At 40.5% G+C, this 23,475-nt stretch overlaps 1 protein-coding gene across 1 annotated transcript in view; it reads left to right on the forward strand.

The window, feature by feature from the left end:
* Positions 1–20,248, forward strand: part of LOC126101080 (uncharacterized) — a 40,886-nt gene extending 20,638 nt beyond the window's left edge. The window contains exon 3 of the mRNA XM_049911759.1: positions 19,892–20,248. Within this exon, the coding sequence (XP_049767716.1) occupies positions 19,892–20,216 (325 nt within the window). The 3' untranslated portion in view covers positions 20,217–20,248. The remainder of the gene's footprint in view (positions 1–19,891) is intronic.
* Positions 20,249–23,475: the final 3,227 nt, after the last annotated feature.

Raw genomic sequence — 23,475 nt, forward strand, 5'->3', positions numbered from 1 at the left:
TCTCTTTGGTTCTGATCATTTCAGTAATTTTGCTGTAATCGAGTCTTGCTCTTTGGTTTTGAGTGATTTGGTTGCTTCATGAATTTCTACCTTTATTGATGGCGGCAAATCTGCCTCAAGATTTTCTGGTATTGCTGGAATTCCAATTTAACTGTTCGAACTATACAGTTTTAAGATCTCGTCAAAAAATGTTACTACTATTTCATAATTTTTCCTGTTATTTAACCTTGTTTTACCATTTTTATCTTTGAAACAAATACTAGATATCCTTTAAGTAAGTGTTTAACAGTTTTGTAACAATTTCTAGTATTATTTTTGCTGTACGTTTCAAGTATTTCTAAAGGCTGAGAGTTTTCAAATGTTCCTGTGATTGTTTGTATTTCTGTTTTTCCCGTAGCTGTTCCGTTGTAACATCATCATTTTTGAGCTCTTTGTTCCAGTGCTTCTTCATGCTCCTCATGTCACATGTCTTCTTTTTATTCTTTGGCCAGTCCTCCTGTTTTCTCTGTTTCTTTAGTAATATGTATCTGGATTTCATAGCAATTACCTTTTTAGTTCTTTCAAATTCTTCTCTGGTTTTTTTAAATGTACAATATTGGCTGTCCTGGGTTCTATATCTACATGATTACTCTGCAATTCACATTTAAGTGCTTGGCAGAGTGTTCCTCGAACCACAATCATACTATCTCTCTACCATTCCACTCCCGAACAGCGCGCGGGAAAAACAAACACCTAAACCTTTCTGTTCAAGCTCTGGTTTCTCTTATTTTATTTTGATGATCATTCCTACCTATGTAGGTTGGGCTCAACAAAATATTTTCGCATTCGGAAGAGAAAGTTGGTGACTGAAATTTCGTAAATAGATCTCGCCACGACGAAAAACATCTTTGCTTTAATGACTTCCATCCCAACTCGGGTATCATATCTGCCACACCCTCTCCCCTATTACGTGATAATACAAAGCGAGCTGCCCTTTTTTGCACCCTTTCGATGTCCTCTGTCAATCCCACCTGGTAAGGATCCCACACCGCGCAGCAATATTCTAACAGAGGACGAACGAGTGTAGTGTAAGCTGTCTCTTTAGTGGACTTGTTGCATTTTCTAAGTGTCCTGACAATGAAACGCAACCTTTGGCTCGCCTTCCCTACAATATTATCTATGTGGTCTTTCCAACTGAAGCTGTTTGTAATTTTAACACCCAGGTACTTAGTTGAATTGACAGCCTTGAGAATTGTACTATTTATCGAGTAATAGAATTCCAACGGATTTCTTTTGGAACTCATGTGGATCACCTCACACTTTTCTTTATTTAGCGTCAACTGCCACCTGCCACACCATACAGCAATCTTTTCTAAATCGCTTTGCAACTGACACTGGTCTTCGGATGACCTTACTAGACGGTAAATTACAGCATCATCTGCGAACAACCTAAGAGAACTGCTCAGATTGTCACCCAGGTCATTTATATAGATCAGGAACAGCAGAGGTCCCAGGACGCTTCCCTGGGGAACACTGATATCACTTCAGTTTTACTCTATGATTTGCTGTCTATTACTATGAACTGCGACCTTCCTGACAGGAAATCTCGAATCCAGTTGCACAACTGAGACGATACCCCATAGGCCCGCAGCTTGATTAGAAGTCGCTTGTGAGGAACGGTGTCAAAAGCTTTCCGGAAATCTAGAAATATGGAATCAACTTGAGATCCCCTGTCGATAGCGGCCATTACTTCGTGCGAATAAAGAGCTAGCTGCGTTGCACAAGAACGATGTTTTCTGAAACCATGCTGATTACGTATCAATAGATCGTTCCCTTCGAGGTGATTCATAATGTTTGAATACAGTATATGCTCCAAAACCCTACTGCAAACCGACGTCAATGATGTAGGTCTGTAGTTCGATGGATTACTCCTACTACCCTTCTTAAACACTGGTGCGACCTGCGCAATTTTCCAATCTGTAGGTACAGATCTATTGGTGAGCGAGCGGTTGTATATGATTGCTAAGTAGGGAGCTATTGTATCAGCGTAATCTGAAAGGAATCTAATCGGTATACAATCTGGACCTGAAGACTCGCCCGTATCAAGCGATTTGAGTTGCTTCGCAACCCCTAAGGTATCTACTTCTGAGAAACTCATGCTAGCAGCTGTTCGTGTTTCAAATTCTCGAATATTCCATTCGTCTTCCGTGGTGAAAGAATTTCGGAAAACTGCATTCAATAACTCCGCTTTAGTGGCACAGTCGTCGGTAACAGTACCATCGACACTGCACAGCGAAGGTATTGACTGCGTCTTGCCGCTTGTGTACTTTACATATGACCAGAATTTCTTCGGATTTTCTACCAAATTTCGAGACAATGTTTCGTTGTGGAACCTATTAAAGGCATCTCGCATTGAAGTCCGTGCCAAATTTCGCGCGTCTGTAAATTTTAGTCAATCTTCGGGATTTCGCGTTCTTCTGAACTTCGCACGCTTTTTCCGTTGCCTCTGCAACAGCATTCAGACCTGTTTTGTGTACCATGGTGGATCAGTTACATCTCTTCCCAATTTGAGGTATGAATCTCTCAGTTGCTGTTGCTACTATATCTTTGAATTTGAGCCACATCTCGTCTACATTTGGATAGTCAGTTTGGAAGGAATGGAGATTGTCTCTTAGGAAGGCTTCTAGTGACACTTTATCTGCTTTTTTAAATAAAGTTATTTTGCTTTTGTTTCTGGTGGATTTGGAAGAAACGGTATTGAGCCTAGCTACAACGACCTTGTGATCACTAATCCCTGTATCAGTCATGATGCTCTCTATTAGCTCTGGATTGTTTGTGGCTAAGAGGGTTGTGTCCGATTATTCTCTAGATTTTCTTTTTTGATTTAGGTGGGAGAAATTTTATTTTAATCTTCAAGAGGATAATGATCGGAATAAAATTCCCTAGTTCTGAACACTTAAACATCTATAATTTCCTTGATATTTCTTTGACATTGCTGTGTGATCCATTTGAAATTATTGTAGATTCAGATTTGAAGGCATGTATGTTTGCCTTTTCTTTGTAGTTTGTGAAAATGTGTTATCAGTTTTAACTGGAACATTTTACACATGTTGATCAATCTTTCACTGTCTACTTTGGTTTGTAAGTGTGCTTGATATTTCCTTACATTTATTCTTAAATTGATTTTCCTTCTCAACGTACATGTTTCTCAAAACTTGGCATGTTTTATATTGTTGATAGTGCTGGTTTCCCTTATAAATTCTGTAATGTTGCATATCAGCTACAGTCTAATCTAAAACTCTTGACTCCTAAAATTGGTATGCGGTTTTTTTGTAGAAATAATTTCAATTCCTTCTGTTTCCCAATTTCAGAGGAGAATTTACATTTAATGTTCCATACTAACAATACTTGTTGAAAAACTCTTAAATCATTTCATCATATTCCTTTTTTTTACTGTGCAAATACTGGGACTTCCCAGAATAATATCTTCAAACGCATTACAAGATGTAATGTTGGATTCGTCATCAGTTACAGCCTGGGGTAGTGCATCTGTTATGCATACTTCCTTGTGTTTTGAACTTGGTGTACACTTCACTTGCAGGAAACTGCAAACTGGTGCAGATTTCAGTGCTGGACCATCAACAAGTGTCAGTGTGCAAAGCATTCAATAAAACTCGTGTACCCTTGATGACTGCATGACACGAAGGTTTATGCCTCGCCTGGATCCGTCAATGCAGACATTGGACTGTTGATGACTGGAAACATTTTGCCTGGTCAGACAAGTCTCGCTTCAAATTATATCGAGTGGATGGACTTGTATGGGTATGGAGGCAACCTCATGAATCCCTGGACCCTGCATGTCAGCAGGGGACTGTTCAGGCTGGTGGAGGCTCTGTAATGGAGTGGCATGTGTGCAGTTGGAGTGATGTGGGACCCCTGATATGTCTAGATATGACTCTGACAGGTAACACATGCGTAAGCATCCTGTCTGATCACCTGCATCCATTCAGGTCCATTGCTCATTCTGACAGGCTTGGCAATTCCAGTTGGACAATGTGACACCTCACACATCTAGAATTGCTACAGAGTGGCTCCAGGAACATTCTTTTTAGTTTAAACACTTTTGCTGGCCACCAAACTCCCCACACATGAACATTATTGAGCGTATGTGGGATGCTTTGCAATGTGCTGTTCAAAAGAGATCTCCACCCCCTCGTACTCTTATGGATTTATGGACAGCCCCCAATAGCACTACTTCAGACCTTAGTTGAGTCCATGCCACAATGTGTGGCGGCACTTCTTGCTTTCAGTCTCTACATGATATTAGGCAGGTGTACCAGTTTCTTTGGCTCTTCAGAGTATTTTTATGAAAATTATAGAGTGCAAACTGAATGTGACATGAAACTTTGAAAAGATATGTTGCTGAATGGGATATTTTGACGATAAAGGAAGAAAGGAAGTATTTCAGTGTCAAATGAGTTCAACTGTTTTTGCAATATGACATGATAGCTCCGAAAGTGTTTCCCAGCTAGGAAAATCCCATCAAGAGGATGGGAACATAGTTCCACCTGAAACTGAAATTAAGAACAGATCTTTGACATGCTTAGTGACACTATAGAGATCCAGAGTCCACAAATTTCTTATAGAGGGCACAGTTCAGTGATGGCAGACAATATTTGTCTTAATAACAGTGTTGTAACTTTGGACTTCCAATGTTAGATGCCATCTAAATTAAATTAGATTATGCACTTAATTATTTAGTTTTCATTTGTTGGTCTGTAAGTGATGGTTACTGTTTTTGCAGTCCCTGGTGATGTAAAAGTTGTCTGTTCAGTACAGAGTGTTCGATGCAAAGATAGTTTTATATCATGTTGAAATTAATGCCCTCAGAAATGGAACAATGATTAAGACAGGTGTGATGATAAGGTTTGGCCATTGTCTTGCTTCCACATTAAATGATTTAGGGCAACCAATGAAAACATGGAGTTGGATGGCTGGGCAAAAATTTGAACTCTACACTTTCCAGATACCTTAATTGCTGCACTCTCTCACTCAATATGGCTGTAAAGTCATAGTAAATCCACTAGAATTATTAATCATTCTCAACAAATGTCTCTTCCATGAAAATGTGATGAAAGTTGAGTTTTTTAATGTTACTTTAGGAGACATTATTTCCTTAAAGTGATAGTATCTGAAAGAGAAAAGAAATATGAAAGCAGGCATAAACATTATTGCTTAGGAACACAGTGAGTTCACAAAAGGGTGTTTTGTGGCAGGTATAATGAAACTAGAAATTACACTGCTAAACCAAAACCACTGTCTGCCATGACACTGGATGACACCTGGTGGCATTGCTGGCATGTGACATAGTAACAAAAGCATATAAGTGTGTGGAGCAGACACAGTTGGGGGTCACCATAATGACAATATGGCTTTCAAAGGGGGAAGTCCATTGAGATAAGTGACTTTGACAAAGGGCAGATTATTATTACGCAGAGCCTGTGAACAAGTGTCTCGAAAGTGGCAAAGCTGGTGGAATGTTCATGTGCTACTGTTGTGACCATCTACAGAAAGAAGTAGGAGGAGTGACACTACCACTATGCACTAAATTGTTGGATGTCCATGACTCTTCACAGAACGTGGGGCTCAGACGAGTGTCTGCTCTGTAAAGTAGTAATTGGTGTTCTGTGGCATCTCTGCCAAAAGAGCACAAAGCTAGTTCATGCACACATTTTGGAGCACACTATTCATCCTACATAGTTGAACATGGTGCTCCACACAGACCACCCCTACATGTTCACATGTTAACACAGCAACTTCGTCAGTTAAGATTGCTGTGGGCAAGGGACCATCAGGACTCGAACGTTCAACCAATGCAAACTTTTTGGCTCTTCAGTTGAATTACATATTTCCTACACTAGGTCATCTGATTTGATCCATTATAAATGGTTTTGAAAGCCTGCGACTGTGAAAGCAATAGTTTTATATATATATATATATATATATATATATATTTATATATATATATTTATATATATATATATATATATATATATATATATATATATATATAAAAATAATTCTTCTGCTATAAGTCAAGATTTTCTTTATTTACTTTTCAGGCGACATGTTTCAGGAAATGATACCCATTTTCAAGTGTGTTTTCTGTATGTATTAGGCCATTCCTATGTGATGTTCCCAATGTGAGAGAGTTTGCTTCATTTCGTTGACTTTACTGCAACATATAAGAAACACGCAAGTTTTTAGTTGGTTATCGATCTTTTTGTGAAGTTAGTAGCAAAATTTAGAGGAATGTTGGTCCATTTGTGCAGAGTCTCACATACACTAAACATCACACACAACTTGCTGTACACTTTAAACATGGAAAATATCTTACATAAACAAAATGGTTACAAAGATGTTCCTACAAGTAGTCCACAGAGATAACATTATAGGTCTTTCACAGAGTATGATGTGCCTTTGTATAGAGGTTATTTATCTTAACAATTTGGATCATAATTCACTTATATCGATTTTACAATTGTGCTTATTTCTGTGTGTTACTATTTTTATCTAAGTATACTATCAAAACAATTGAAGAAATTCACTTTCAAGTTTTTTGTTTAATATTTTATCTTCATATTTTCTCAAATGTGAATATATTTCCAGTTCTTCTAGCAAATCCATTTTATGTCCTTAATTAGGCGGTGGAGTACATTGACATTTTGCTCTATTTTTCCAAATGGGTGTCCTGCGTTATATATGTCTGTTGCTATGGCTGATGTAGTGCATCTGTTGGGTGCTCTGTGTACCTGGTGTTGAAATTTTGGCCTGTTTGTCCGAGGCAGACAATAGAGCATTTGTGGCATGTTACCTTGTACATTCCAGAGTCTGAATATGGATCATTATTACACTTTATATTATGTATTAGTTTTTGTTGTAGCTTATTAGATGTAGAAAACCCAATTTTTACTTTGTGATTTTTGAAAATATTTGCAATCTTCTGTGATACATTGCCAATGTGTGGGATACTAGATATACATTTGTTTTTCTCTTTTTCTTCTGTGGTGCAGTTTGCATCTGGGTATTGTTTCACTTTGTCTAGTATTATGTCAACCATGGAAACATTGTAACATTGGCAACTCCAATCTTTTCATTGTGTTTATTTCTTGTTGCATGTTTTCTTGGTTCAATGGTATTCTGGTTGTCGTACGTAGCATTGGCTTGTATACTGCCTGTTTATGGATATTTGGGTGACATGAGGTTGGAGGGATTGTGGTATCGGTCATTGCAGTTTTCCTATAAATTTTGAATGTGCATGTGGTGTTGTGTCTTGTAATATTTAGGTCCAGAAAGTTGATGCTCCTATTTTGTTCATGTTCCACTGTAAATTTAATTTTCTCATGTAGATTATTGAAGTAATTTAGAATGTCTGTGATGTCTTTGATATCCTCTTTCACTAACAGCAGTGTGTCATCTACATGTCTCCTATAAAGCTCAATTTTCTTTAGGCAAGGTTCTTGCCTCTTAAATAATTTTGTTGTAGGTGGTTTATGTATATGTCAGCTATGATACCAGATATATATGATCCCATTGATAAGCCTTCTGGTTGTTCACAAATGTTGCCATTAAAGGTAAAGTAGTTGTAACTTAGGGTTAGCTGAAGGAGTTCCATAAATTCGACAATCTCTGTGTGTGAAAGTTTTTTCGTGTTTCATAAGGTTCTTTTGTATTACTGTTACAGCTTCTTGTATGGGTATGTTGACATCACCAAGCTTTACTCAAACATGTCAGTGTACTCCACCGCCTAATTAAGGACATAAAATGGATTTGCTAGAAAAACTGGAGATATATTCACATTACAGAAAATATAAAGATAAAATATTAAACAAAAAACTTGAAAGTGAATTTCTTCAGATGTTTTGATAGTATACTTAGATAAAAATAGTAACACATAGAAATAAGCACAATTGTAAAATCGATATAAGTGAATTATGATACAAATTGTTAACATAAATAACCTCTGTACAAAAGCACATCATACTCTGTGGAAGACCTATAATGTTATCTCTGTGGACTACTTGTAGGAGCCCCCAGGGGCTCAGCATTTATTTGCTGGGTACGGGCTTGGCGACCCCGGGGTTCCTGAGCTGGTAGGCGCCACCAGTCCCCCGTCACCGTAAGCTCTGAGCGTACTTCAGCGACCACCGTGCGGCGCGGCGGTGGAACGTTGTGTGTCTCAGGGAATGGGGATCTTGGCTTGACCGCCCGGATCGCGAGGATGGAACAAACCTCTATAAAAAACCCCTCAATCTCAAGGTGTGCTGCGCGCTGATGAGATGCATGGCTGTTGAGGTGGAACAGTCGATAGCGGGCAACCTCTGGGGAACCTGCCGCACCTCAGTTGTATAAAGCTTACCTAGGCACGCGGGGCTCTGTCTAGGTGGACTTCTAGTTCTCTAGCTGCTCGTGGGACCGAGATGGATCCTTCGAACTCCTCTTTTCTTCCTCCCAGCGGAAAGGGTGGGCTGCTGGAAGGTTCTAACACCCAGTCTCTTAAGAGGGCCCGTGTAGTCAGTCCCCCTGACTCCGGCGCTTCTTTGAAAAGTCCAGTCTTAGGTAACAGAATACATTCTGGTAATCCGAATGTGTTTCTCATTGTGAAACGGAAGGAGGGTAGTTTCGAGAAGGTTTCGCCCTTCTATATACAAAAGGGATTGGAGGGAATCTGTGGCTCCTTAAAATCGGTAAAGCGCTTACGTAATGGAACCTTGCTAGTGGAAACTTCCACTTCCCAGCAAGCCACTAAACTTCAGTCTGCTAAATGCCTTGGAGAGTATGCCATAGACACTGAACTGCACAGCACCTTGAACTACAGCAAAGGTGTTGTGACATGCCGAGATCTAGCTGATATTCCCAAGGAAGAACTGCAACGTGAGTGGGCTCAAGAAGGTATCGTTGATGTCCAACACATCATGAAGAGGGTTGATGGCACTCTTGTCAAATCCGACTCCTTTATTCTGACCTTCAGTAGCACAAAACTTCCTGAACATGTTAAAGCTGGCTTCCTTCGCCTTAGTGTGAGGCCTTATTTCCCGGCCCCAATGCGCTGTTTCAAATGCCAGCGTTTTGGGCATACCACCTTAGGCTGTAAAGGCGAAGCGACTTGTGGAAACTGTGGTCTGGCTGCTCATGAAGGAGTTGGTTGCTCGCGTCCGGCAAAATGTATTAATTGCTCTGGGAACCACCCTGTTTGGAGTAGGGACTGCCGCATATTTTTAGAGGAACGCAAGGTCCAGGAAATAAAAACAACCCAGCGTATCCCCTATGGTGAGGCCAAGAAGATCTTTAAGTCGATGCAACCTCCCACATTTGCTACATCTTTTGCCTCCCTGGTTCAGAAGCCTACTCCAAAAGTCGATGCCTCAACGCAGACCGAGGTGGTGAGTGTTGGCACTAACACCTGTAGCTGTCAGTGCACTTGCAACGCACCTAGTGTTTCAGAGCCAGTAGCCCCTACTCGAACGGCAGACAAAGGTACAGTGGCGAACTTGGGCCAGCCCCTAACGCCTCCAACAGCTGAGGCTGTTCCCAAACCCAGTGCGCCAATTCCCACTCCCACATCAGCTCCCCCAAAGTCCACCAAACCACAGAAAGCTACCGTCCAGCAGCAACAGCGCGTCAAATCCCGTGGTAAACCATCGGACCATGCGGATGTTGTTTTACGTGAGGCTTCATCTGACTCTTCCCCAGAGTTGATGGAGTACGATGTATGTGTGGGGCAATCATCTCGTCCCACGCCTGCCCCTACACCTGCTGCGGTCTCCCCGCCCCGTCGGAGAGACAGGATGAAGGTGCTACCCCCATTCAGGACGCATGTGGAGGAACTTCGTCTACTGTCTCAGGGTAGACCACTGTGTCTCTGTCTCCAGGAGACGTATTTCCATCCATCTTACTCCCCTGAGCTACGAGGCTACACACTCCATAAAAAGGACGACCTGCGTGGAGAGAGAGCTAGAGGAGGCGTAGGTATTTTCGTCAGGACGGACTACCACTCCTCGCCTCTCTCACTTACGACGACTTTACAGGCCGTCGCTGTGTCCGTGCACGTGCGTCATCCATTGACAGTATGTTCACTTTACTTGCCCCCACATGATGCTCTTGATGAAGCAGCCCTCACCGACCTTCTTACCCAGCTCCCCCAGCCATTCATTATTTGTGGTGATTTTAATGCCCATAATGTGCTTTGGGGCTCTGCAATTACCTGCCCCAGGGGTAGAGCAATTGAGAGGCTTCTCCTGTCATCCTGTGCCTACTTGCTCAATGGAGGACAGAGTACTCATTTCTCCACAGCGACTGGGTCGTTCTCTGCCATTGATCTCTCGCTTTGCTCTCCGGCTCTTGCCGCCAGTGCTCACTGGGAAGTGGTCGCTGACTTGCACGGCAGTGATCATTTCCCAATCTGGATTCACCTGCCCGATGGCGTGGGCCCCGAAAGGAGACCACCACGATGGGTGCTCAGTGGAGCTGACTGGACACTTTATAGCCAGTTGGCCCAATTCGACCACTGTGCGAATGTTGAGATGTGGGTGGATCATATTACCAAAACGGTCCACCACGCCGCTGCAGCATCCATTCCACAGTCCACAGGCCACCGGAAGAGGCCACCTGTGCCTTGGTGGCCACGACAGGATCCATTACAGTATGCTATGGCACCTCACAGTGCGCAACAAAGAAATCCTCCTCGCACTTTTTAATGCCATTTGGGCGTCGGGTCACTTTCCTGACGCGTGGCGTGAGGCGGTTTTAATCCCTTTTTTAAAACCCGGGAAAGACCGCTCGAGCCCAGGTAGCTACCGTAGCATTGCCCTCACTAGTTGCATAGGGAAGACCTTGGAGCGGATGGTCAACCGCCGCCTTGTCTGGATGTTAGAATCCCGGCAACTCCTTAGTCGCTTTCAGTGTGGGTTCAGGAGGTTTCGTTCCACCTTCGATAACCTTGCCCTCCTGGAGGCGGCTATCCAACAGGCTTTCCTACGCCGTCATCACCTTCTAGGTGTATTTTTCGACATCGAGAAGGCCTACGATACTACTTGGAGGCGTCTCATCCTGGAGCAGCTTCACGAATGGGGTTTTCGTGGTTGTCTTCCTCTTTTTATTCAGTCTTTCCTCTCGCCACGATATTTTAGATACCGAATTGGTGACGTCCTGTCTGATCGCTTTGAGCAGGAGAATGGTGTCCCTCAGGGTAGCGTTTTAAGTGTGACTCTGTTTGCCATCGCTATTAATAGCATTACGTCCATAGTGAAAAGTCCTGTCCAGTGTTCTTTGTTTGTGGATGATTTCTCTTTGTTCTGCTCTTCTTCAAGCCTTGCAACGACAACCCATCAGTTGCAACTTACGATTAGGCGTTTGGATGATTGGGCGAAGAAGAGTGGTTTTCAGTTTTCCACCGAGAAGTTGTATGTGTTCTGTTTAACCGTTCTCGTTCGCTTTTAACCTTTCCTGAGTTGCGCTTGAGGGATACTATTCTTACTTTTAAAGACACGGTGAGATTTCTGGGGCTCATTTTTGACTCGAGGCTCACGTGGTTACCTCATCTTAAAGACCTGAAACGGCGGTCGCTTCAGGCTTTAAGTATTTTAAAATGTCTTAGCCACAGTACATGGGGAGCTGACAGGACTTGTCTGCTCCAATTTTACAGGGCGTTTGTGCGGTCTCGGCTCGATTATGGGTGCACGGTGTATGGGTCTGCGAGGCCTTCTTACTTAAAAATGTTGGACGTTGTGCACCATGAAGGGCTTCGGTTGGCCACTGGGGCATTCCGAACTAGCCCCATCCCCAGCCTCTGTGCAGAGGCTGGTGAACCGCCACTTCATATGCGGCGACGGCTACTTACAGTGCGCCAGGCGTATAAAACTTTGTCCACACCCTACACCCCTGCATACCATACCGTTGCTCAGCCTCCTCTGGCACGATTGTTTCATAACCGGCAACGTGCGACGCAGCCCTATGGGATTCGCGCACAGGATTGCCTCAGTGCGATGTCTATGGCTGGTCTTCGTGTTTTACGTCGCGGTTGGAGCAGATCTCCACCTTGGCTCCTCCGGAGACCCAAACTTATTTTAGATTTGACTAATTTTAAGAAAGATGGCACACCAGATTTTACGTTCCAATCTCTGTTTTTTAACCTTCTAGATGTGCATCGCGGTTTCACTGTCGTTTATACTGATGGCTCCAAACAGGAGACTTTCCTTGGCTGTTCTGTGGTGTTCCCTGCTCATGTTACCCGGATTCGCCTCCCTGCTGAATATACCGTTTTCGCAGCGGAGCTCCACGCGATCCTGACGGCACTGGAGCAGATGAATCGAGTTCGGGGCGATCGATTTCTTCTCTGCTCCGATTCTCTTAGTGCCTTACAGTCACTGCAGAACCTGTGCCCGACTGAAGAGATGGTCCAGCTGATACATGACAAACTGTACTTGCTCCAACGGCGGGGTAAAGAGGTATCCTTCTGCTGGGTGCCTGGTCATGTCGGCATATGGGGCAACGAACAGGCTGATCGGGCTGCCAAGGAGGCCTGCAGAGAGCAGGATGTGGTCCAGTGTCCTATCCCCTTGCAGTCAGTCATCACTGCACTCCACAGGAAGTGCATGGAGTTGTGGGAGGACGAATGGCTGGCGGTGACGGCCAATAAACTGCGGTCGGTAAAGTCGACCACTCGGCCGTGGCGTTCCTCCTGCCGGCTGCTCAGGCGGGAAGAGGTGGCACTCACACGTCTTCGGATCGGGCACTGTCCTCTGACACATAGCTATTTATTACGGCGGGAGGATCCCCCGATTTGTGATGCTTGTGGTGTGCCCATCTCTGTCCGGCACATTTTAACGGACTGTGTTTTATACCATGATGCAAGGGCAGAAGCACAAGTTGATGGGGATCTGCCCTGTGTTTTAGCTAACGATGAGACGTGTGTGTCTAGGGTTTTTAAGTTTTGTGATGTGTCTGGACTCTGGCCTAAACTTTTAGGCTGGCGGTTTTAGTGTATTGCAGAGTGGCTGACTCCTCCCTTTTTTCCTTGCGGTCAGCCAGCCACTTCCATCCGCTCCATTGTTTTAGCTCCCTCTACCTTTTTCTTCCTGTGTTGTCCATGTTTTACTGCTGACGCCCTGCTTCATCCCACGCTTCGGTGTGGGTGAGCACATATTTTTCAATGATTGTTCCCCGTGTTTTATGTTCCGTTTTATGTTGCGTTAGATGTAAATGTTCTGAGTTTTTCCTTGACACCCGTCTCACTATGATACTGAACGGGCGCTGAAGACCTTGTTGTCGTGCGCCCACAAAACCCTTCTACTACTACTACTACTTGTAGGAACACCTTTGTAACTGTTTTGTTTATGTAAGATATTTTCAATGTTTAAAGTGTACAGCAACATGTGTGTGGTGTTTAGTGTGTGCACAAATGGACCATAAGAAAACTGCAAGTACAAAGTCTTCTAAATTTCGCCATTAACTTCATAAAAAGATTGATAACTAACTAAAAACTCACAAGTTTCTTCTACATTGCAGTAACATAAACTAAATGAAGCAGACTCTCTCACATTGACAACATTACATAGAAATGGCATAATGCACACAAAAAACGCACTTGAAAATGGGTACCATTTCCTGGAATGCGACATGTGAAAAGTAAACAAAGGTAATTGTGACTGGTAGCAGAATAATTATTTATAAACAAACCTATTACACTAGGTCAATTATCGTATTCAGAAACGCTGTCATCGAGGTTAACAGTGGCTCGAAATGTGCAGGGTGCAACGGATGCAATTTGGTGGGAACAGCATGATGCTATGGGAAACATTCTCTTGCACTTGCATGGGACCTATGGTAGTAATTGAAGATGCACTGACAGCTACGAACCTCCGGCATCACTTCATGCTTGATGTCTTCCCCAACAGCGATGTCATCTTTCAGGAGTATAATAGGGTGTTTGACTGTTTCCTGGAAATCATCTTAAATGATCATTTACCTCATTTTATGCTCCTAACATGCTTTTCCCCCTTGAATATCAGTAATATTTTATAAAAATCAAAATGAAATCCAAATAATTTGAAAGCCCACTAAAATGCTCTGTTCAAGTCATGTGATGCTTGCGACATCACTAGCTAGCTCGCTGCTCCTACTTTCGTAATGTTAGTTCACAGTGCTGTCTTGTTTTGGAATTTACATTTCAGAAAATGGGTTAAAAATGATGTGTAGTACCATACTGTTCAAATACATCTATGAAAACTTCTGGAAAGATGTTTTTGAGTGTTCTATAGAATGAGAAGATACATAAAATGTGATTGCACTGTACTGGCAAATTGCCACCACATTGATGCACAAGTTCACCAACTTAATTAAAAATGTGTTTCACTGCGAAGTTAACATTAACTTACCTCTGAAATGTGCTCTCCCACTATTACGACAAAGAATAGAATCATTCAGTAACTCTTTGTGAAAATTGTTGTTTTACCCAACTACACCTCAATTATTCAGTAGCTCAGTTGTTAGAACAGTAGACAGTCAATATTTATAATATGATGTCCATTGATCATTTCCAAAAAAGTGAATCGCTTGTTTGCATAGGAAATGCATTTATCCTCTATTGTCCATTTCTCAGACTACGACTAATGTGAAGCTATATATATAATACATCCCACAATTCAAACAACTCTTGCTAACACTATTTTTGTATTTCATGTAAAACTTAAAAACATGTGTCCTATTTATCCACAGTCTCATACACTACCCATTGCACCACCAATCGCCGGGTAGAGGCAGTATCTCTCCTATGTGTGTTAAACACAGGAAATCTGCACTAAGTTTTGCCAAGAATAATTTATTGCGCTTTGGGACATAGCTCATGACTGATAGTTGACAATCTAGTTATAATATACAGACACATTTGCAAAAATTCTATAGTTCCTTAGTTTTGAGTGAGTTTAATGGCTCTAAATGGGTGAAGTATAAATGTATTAACTTTTGCAAGACTTCCACTATCAGCATTCACACAATTCCTTTCTACTGTTACTTAAAAGCTACAATTATTTTTTCCATCACTAAATAAATAAACTGTTTGCAGAAAAAGTACATAAAAACTTCGTAACTTCATTTAAGGCACCTATAACACCCATATAGCTTTGTCTTATTCCTAGTCTGTGACAGCACAGAGCATTAGTCAGTAACGGAGCATTTTCAATCATCTGACCATATCTTGATATTCAATGATATTTTTGCTTTATTTACATGAAAATCACAGATATTTTGTGAGAATATTGATCTTAAATGTTATTAAAATGTTATAATGAATCAAAATAACATCCAAACCATGTTTTTAACATGGGAAAATAGCCTGTTGCCCATGTCTCAGAACCAGAACTATGTTACAGCAGTATGGGGAGCATTATAGTGAATTCATGTTGATGTCTTGGCTATCAAATTTATTTGATGTAAATCCTATGGAACACACCTTGGTTGCTATCAGATGCCATTGCTGCTTACGCAAATCACCGGTCTGTTATTTACACAAATTACATGACCTGTGCATAGTTATTAATGCCACATATCTTCACAAACCTACCAACCAACTGTGGGATCCCTGAGACCCGAGAATCAGTGATCAAAGATGGAAAAGCTATTAAGCAAATTGTCATAATATTCTGGCTCATTAGTGTATAATAATAGTATATTTTGTGATTAATGAATTTTGTTGTAGTTAAGCAAAAGAATGATGATTCTCAAAAGCTGATATCTTTACTCAACAGCAGCAACAAAGACACAAGTGTATCTGAATGCTAAAATTCCCTAGCTCTGGGTATGTATGCACTGGCTTGTGTCCACACTGATGAAGAAATAAGTGTAAAGAATATGAAACATCCCCTAGAGAGCTCATAACCCTAATAGTATGTGTGTGGTGAGCCTGGGGCACTGAGCTATTGCAATACTCCTTTTTTTCCTCTGCTGTAATTGTACTCCCTGATTGTACTATTTCAATGAGTATACCTTTTCTCTGACTCTGTTCATTTTATTGTGCAATAATATCATAAGCATCTCTTGTGATTAGAACACATTTGACACACACAGTCCAACACACGTGTCAGTCTGTTCTGTGAAGGTGGGGAGAGGGGGGGGGGAGGGGGAGGAGGTTGTCGGGTACTTGCTTATTCACAGCCTTTGACAACACTGTGTTGGTGCCAGGACACTATTTATGCATGCCAAGGATTATATACCTTTCGAGTTTGGGGCACGGGTATTTTGGACAACGATTACCATGCTGGGTAGCTGTTGCTGCAGCGAGGTGGCACCCATGGGGAGAATCTCACACTGATGACCACATAAATCCAGCAGTTTCACCAGAGAGAATATATTGTTTCAATACAGAAAGGTATGAGTTCAAGATTTTCCCCTTCCTTGGCAGTGCTAAACTTCCCTCAATACCTTGTTTGTACCTGTACTCATGGTGAGTTCTTTCTGAAAATGAAAATGTTTAGCATCAATTAGTAAAAGATGAAGTGGTTCCATATAATACACCCCAACCCCACCCCCTTATAAGAAGCTCAGTGACATACCTGTCACTATGACATCTCGACAAGACCATCAACATTCTCCAGGGTGTTAATTTGTATCATGATTTCACATTGCTGACACACAAAGAATTGTGTACAAACCTTGAACAACAAGGTGTTCAGTTTATTTACTACACCTAACAAAGACAACAGATAAAGAGTGGAAATTGGTGCTTGTGTTTTAGCTTTTGAAGGGAGAATGTTACTTGAAAAGTTAAAAGTAATGGTATACCAATTTGAGGTAAAAGCCATACATTCCGCCTTTCCAGCTGATGCTTTAATTGTTTTCATTTTGGGCACATATCTCCACACTCACAAATTACCCATTTGTGGAGACAGCAGATGGCTGTAGAATGAGACCAGGTGCCAATATGTATCAGCCATGGAGGGCAATCCTTTGGTCTTTGAAGTTTCTCATTTTAAAGGAGGATACAAAGACATAGGAGTACAAAGCTTTTCACTGTCTTTTGTATTTGGAACCACAGGAAAAATATCATCAAATTCAAATGACAACAAACTTTGCAAATATGCAAGGGTACAGGCACTCACATCTCCTCCAATGCAAGCCATGATAGTCATCTGGTTGTGGGGGCAGATGATCCCCTTCCTCCTGTTCCGCTATATCTGCATTAAGGACTTTTCCCCATTCCCTGCTGCAATGGAGTCCTCACACTCATAACACTCCTGTCCCCATAATGAAAGGTAACCTCTATGTGGTCCTACTCAACAGATGAGCACTGCCTTGCAGAGTTCGATGTCAGCCAGTAATTAATAGAACAGGCTATGGACACCATTGCGTTTAGTTCAGTGTCCCTTCCAAAGGCAAATGGCATTATACAACTATGTTGTGGTGCAGCCTTCATTTTGGGACGGTAGTGTAGTTCGTGTTCAGATTGAATTTTGCTACTTGGTTCCAAGGATTATACCTAGCCTAGAATTGAATACATAAATTAATGCAGGATTGTTCCACTTTAGCATTTGAATTGTGGCTGCAAATTCATATCTTTAGAAGAGAAATGTATTTAGTTTAATCATGTAATATGTGTTGATCAATGACTACAATTGATTCTGTTACCATGTCAACCAAAGATATTCAAACTCTGCAGAGTACCTATTTGCTATAAGTGTCTGCACATGCAGTATCAAAGTTTGTGTAAAATTAATTCAGGATTATTAGCCCTGCATTCAGTGGAGTAGTAATTGTTAGTTTCACCACCAGTTTGAAGTGAGACCATTATCATCTTATCTACTGTATCAGATACCTTCTGTAATTTTATGTACTAAGTGTTGCTTTTCAGGAAACTCTGTTCTGTGAAGCATGCATCCCTATTTCACAGGCATTTTTAATAATAAACTACCACTCACTCCATATAGCTGTGGTTGTATGCATATGGATTTTGCTCTTTGAAATGTCTATATCCCTCCAGACAGGGAGTTGGCATGTGAAGAGATAGTTAACTTGATCTATCAGCTACCCCTGCTTCTCTTCCTGCTGGATGATTTCAAAGCCCACAATCCTTTGTGGGATGGTGTTAAAATATCTGACCTACGCAAACTAATAGAACAAGGGATCACAGAACTTGACCAATGTTTATTATACAGTGCCCCCCCCCCCCTTTTGCAGTGGCATGTGGAACACATTCAGCTATCAATATTTGCTCCTTTACACTCCCCCCCCCCCATCAATTCTAATGGAGAGTACAAAGAGAACTCTCTCCAAGAGTATTCTTTTCCCAATTCTCAAGTCATTTTCCCATATCAGGTTCTTTGCAGAAACCAATTTCTTCCCACATGCTAGGTCCTGAGGGGAGCCCTGCCTTTTCGACCCACACATCTGTCACCTCACTGTAATTTATTACTTTTTATTGATATTTTAACTTGATTCTTCTTCTCGTTGTATTTTACACCAAAGATGAAATGATTAAAGATTGAATTGACTGTGTATCTGCCCCTGAATTGTAGACCTGCATGACATGTATTTATTTCAACCTCTGTATGCTTTTATACAGATCATTATTTCCTAAATTTGTTTCTTATTGTACATTTTTACTATTCAGCAAAGACAGCATTCTGATTTTACAGTGGCTGAGGGTTTGCTGGTCGGGTGGGTGTAAAACTTGACCTTTCACCACAGAACTATCTCTGGGGTTTCAACTTGTTTTCTGTCACCCTCCCTTGCAACATTTTATGTTTTATTACTGCTTATGGTTGTCTTTCCTTGCATATACTTCTACCTAGTTTGGTGCCTCAGATGATAGTAATAAAATTGTCTGTTCACCTGTATCTCCTAACTTAATCCATTAGAGGCTTCGATTTGTAAACTAAGAAGGAACTGATGACCGCTCCATCCAGTCCCTATTAACTTTAATAATCAATCAATCCATATAGAGTCTAAGATGTAGTCAACCTTCTTGGCAGAAGATAGGTAATACATAAAGGGCAGTGATGAGGGTTGTGGAATAATCTCCGGCTCTGGGCATGACTCCCATTCCCCACATGTAATAGAAAATTACGTAGTTAATTTTTTATTCTATTTGCAGGTACATATCTGCCATCCTGGTACATATTTTAAACACACATGCCACAGTTTCATAGCATGCTGCTAGAAGAGCAGACCATTGAGTGGAAAGGGGCTGCGTCATTTTGTTTTGGCTGCTCTATTGCTGTGCTATGACACTGTGGTGTGGGAATTTCAACTTGTACCTGGATTGTCGACATATACGCTCAAAGAGATAAAAATATAATTACTTAACTTGATTCTTTGAGATAATAATTAAATATTTGTGACCACATGTCATACTAGTTTACTTATAAGCTATAGGTTTATTTTAGCCATGAAGTCCTGCATCATTTGAACCTTTTGATGGAGCAGTGGAAAAAGTTATGGTTTTAGTAAAATATTAAGAGGTTACCGTAGTATCGCTTTGTACAGAAACTTGGGCTTCTAACAATACTGTGAAATGCTCTAAACACAAAATAAAATTTTCTCATAATTGCTGCCACAGCCAATGGAGTATTATATAGTTTGAACCCACACTGAAATAATGGGCTCTGTTAATAGATTTTGACAAATGAAAGATGAAATGAACTTACTCGATCAAATAAGAGTTTGAGTATTCACCTGAGTGCAGAACATAATTATTATCAAATTTGAATTTTTTGTTAACATGACATTCTCTTTGTGTTCGCTAATGCTTGGCACTACTGATACTTGAAATCTGTGTAAGAAATTTTGTAAAATTTATGATCATTTCATCCTATGTGTTTGCATCAAAATTTTGCTTCAAATTTTGGAGTTGTTGTTACAGTTTTCCTACGACGTTTCGGAATAATGCTTCATCTGAAGAAAATGTGACTGATGTGAAAAAGTGCTGTCTCCACCACAGTGAGTTCCAGACTGACAAAACAAAGCAGGGTGAAGAGAAGAATAGCTTGGCCGATAGTGCATGCCCAATCTGCCTGGAGAATTTGGAATTCTTTTCACCATCTCAAGGTCGTCAGGTGATGTCAACACTTTGTGGCCATCTGTTTTGTCAGAACTGTATTAAAAGTGTTCTAAAGAGCTCAAAGGAATGTCCAACTTGCTGTCGGCGCTTGAAATTGAGTGATATCCATCCTATTTTCATACCATAAAGATTTATATGGAGGGTTGGGGGGGGGGGGGGGGGGGGAGAGGAGAGAGAGAGAGAGAGAGAGAGAGAGAGAATGTGTGTGTGTGTGTGTGTGTGTGTGTGTGTGTGTGTGTGTGTGTGTATACGTGCATTGGCAGTGCCCTCACTAAATGTGGGTAAGCTCTTCACTACTGTCACTCGGCAGAGTAAACCTATGTAGCAAAATGAGGAAGTATGTAGTAATAAAAGTATATGTGCGTTTTTTAAGTTGTTACTTGGATGACTACAGGTTACTGTAATAAAACTTTTTAAAATTTTAATATTCGTGTCTGAAAATATTGCGTAAATTTCACAGTTTATAAAGATGCTGCTTGCTGGTTGTGTACTGGGCACTCACTACATGCATTTATTTTTAATCTACAGTGTTGTAACATTTTCAGCTTCATAGCCATAATGTAACTGCCTGCTGCTATTCCTTTCATTTATCATTTGCTGGGTTGTGATATGTCACTCTTACAGAAATAAACTGCAATTCCCATAAGTTAGGGTATGAATTGTCACTTCCCATTCATCTGTTGTACAGTACCTTATTTTATTTTTTTCTTGTGCTGCTCTTTCTTGTTCAATAACTGTTATGTAACATATGTTCCAAATTATATTATTATATGTATTATAGTCTTTTCAAGAGTTTGTTGCTATCCTCTTATCTTTTTTCCTTCTGTCAACTTGCACTGCTCTTTATCTCTGGTGAACCAACTTTTAATAATGTTTTCTAAAATCTTTTGTTTGGACTGCTCATACACTACTGTGGAATGGTTTGGGAGTTTAATCTCAATGTGTTTAAATCTTTATTGTATATACATTCATATTAGTGAGGGCTGCTAACTGCAGAATCAGCATCCCGCTGTAATGAGTGAGATGTCCAGCTCATAGAGTTTTGTTGTAAAGTTTTCTAGAAAATAAAAAAAAGAAAGCATTGTAGTATAAAAGTGTGTGTTGAAGTGATATGAGATTTGAATTATTATTAACTGCTTTGTATTACTAGTTATGTAACCTCTACCCTGTGTTACTGAAGTAATCCTTCACTACATAAAATGTACCGGTTAATGAGAACCGTTTTACCCATAATTTGAAATAAGCTTGTTTTCGTACTCTCTTAAAGAACAAAATAAATCTGTGATACTGAAGTCTTTCTATTTTTTACAAAACTATGGCTCTGAACAGCAACAATTTATTACAGTGAATTTTCTGAGAACACTATTGGGTTATTCTTTTTCAATGTGAGTAGACTTAGGCATGTGTGTGTTAAATGATTTTACTATCAGATTACTGTCATTCTCTCGATGTTTTTAAACACACCCACAGAAACGCACAACTTTCTCATATTTCTTGTTTTATTTTGTGTATAATTTCAATTAATCATAATATCAGCAATATGAATGTCTATCCCAGACTGTAAATGAATATTATCAGACAGAAATTGCCTTTCAATTGTATTCTATTGCTCCAGGTAATTCCACAGCAAGGAGATATTGTAAGTTAAATACATATTGAATCTACAGCAAAGAATGTAGCTCCTCATCATATCTTCACATTGAATTGTTTCCAACATGTGTGTCCTTATTTTTACTCAGAATTTGTTAACGGTATCCATGCTTGTGCTCTACAAATGTGATCATTCAAAATTACTTATCACTTGCCTCATTCAATATTAAGAATATGTACATGTTTACATACAAAGTTTTATCCCGAGTGACATTGTTCAGAAATCGTGCCTGCTTCAAGGTGGTGCCACATCAGCCTTGAACTAATTCTTTTAGTTTGTGTTTCACCTTTTCTCAATAATATTCATAATTTATTTTCTTTAAATTTCACATCACTAATTTCGTATTCCATGCTGAGTTATTGTATAAAGTTCTACTTGAATTGTATTCTGCATTGTATGCTCTAGTTATCATTCAGTATGCAAGACTGAGTTCCATGTAACAGAATGTATAATATGTTAAAATTCTATGTCGTTAATGCTTTTATGTAAGTAGTCGTATCTCCAGGTGTAAGTGAGAGAATTAATCTCCTTGAGCACTTCAATTCCTTACTAGTCAGTTAAACACCATCTAATAAGTAGTTCATCCCTCAATGTCTAGATCATACCCCTTTGATTCAACTGATACACCAATATAGCTTTGTGTGTAATCTCATTTGACTCAATAGAGAGAACAGAGCAATGTTACTTGTCATAATCTTCGTAGTTAGTACCCACATGTGCTTCCTTACTCCACCCGACTTCTCTCTTCAATACATTCACACACATACTTAAACATTGGAACAGTGGGGTCCTACTTCAGCTTCTACAACTGTGTTCAATAACACTGTTCGACATGGGTTCTATTTCTGATATTAAAGTATGTGCTTCTAGACCAGTTTACCATGGGAAATTCAAATATGTAAACAAAATATCGTTGTCAGGGATACTTTTTATGTAATATGTATATATATATATGTATATTCACAATTCATGGCAAACACAGAGACGTTATAGAAAAATATGTGATAATTTTTTGTGCAACAGCAGGTGGGAAGAATCAGACATCATTAGGTTATCCCCCGCCACACCTATGTCATTAACATCACCTGAAACATCTCACTAACTCGAACGGCGACAGCCGGTCGCTGCCTCCTAGGGGCAGGTGCATCGAGTTTACAACAGTGGTGTTAGCCGCAATTTGTGTCAGTCTTAACGAGTGGGTGTTTTGGCTGACATGTAACTGTCTGTCATATTTCTGAGCACGATTGAAATTTTTAGTTCCTGTGTGTAAACTGATTGAGCCTGGTGCTGAAGGTAAAACGACTGCTTGTCTTTACACATCAGCGTTCCTCTAGTTCCCTACTATTAATTTAATACAGGTGTATTACCAAAGTGGTATTTTTAAATTTGCAGAAATGCCACGTCGTCGTGGATGTCGATATAAGCCGGACAACTTCTGCTACATCTGTGGAAAGTTCACTTTTGCCAGAAATAGGAAGAAAATTTCTTCAGTCATAAAGAAAGCATGCAAACATTACTTTGGAGTAGAGGTAGAAGACCAAGATAAAGAATGGGCACCACATTTGTGTTGTGCTACATGTTACTGCAAACTAATTCAGTGGTGGAAAAGTAAAGAGAATGTGGCTTTGTTTGCTGTTCCCATGGTGTGGAGGGAGCCTAAGGACCATGTTACTGATTGTTATTTCTGTCTAACAAAAATTCAGGGTTTTACAAACAAAAAGTCTAAGAGGCACAT

Source organism: Schistocerca cancellata, chromosome 9 (assembly GCF_023864275.1).
Source record: "Schistocerca cancellata isolate TAMUIC-IGC-003103 chromosome 9, iqSchCanc2.1, whole genome shotgun sequence".
Classification (NCBI taxonomy): Eukaryota; Metazoa; Arthropoda; class Insecta; order Orthoptera; family Acrididae; genus Schistocerca; species Schistocerca cancellata.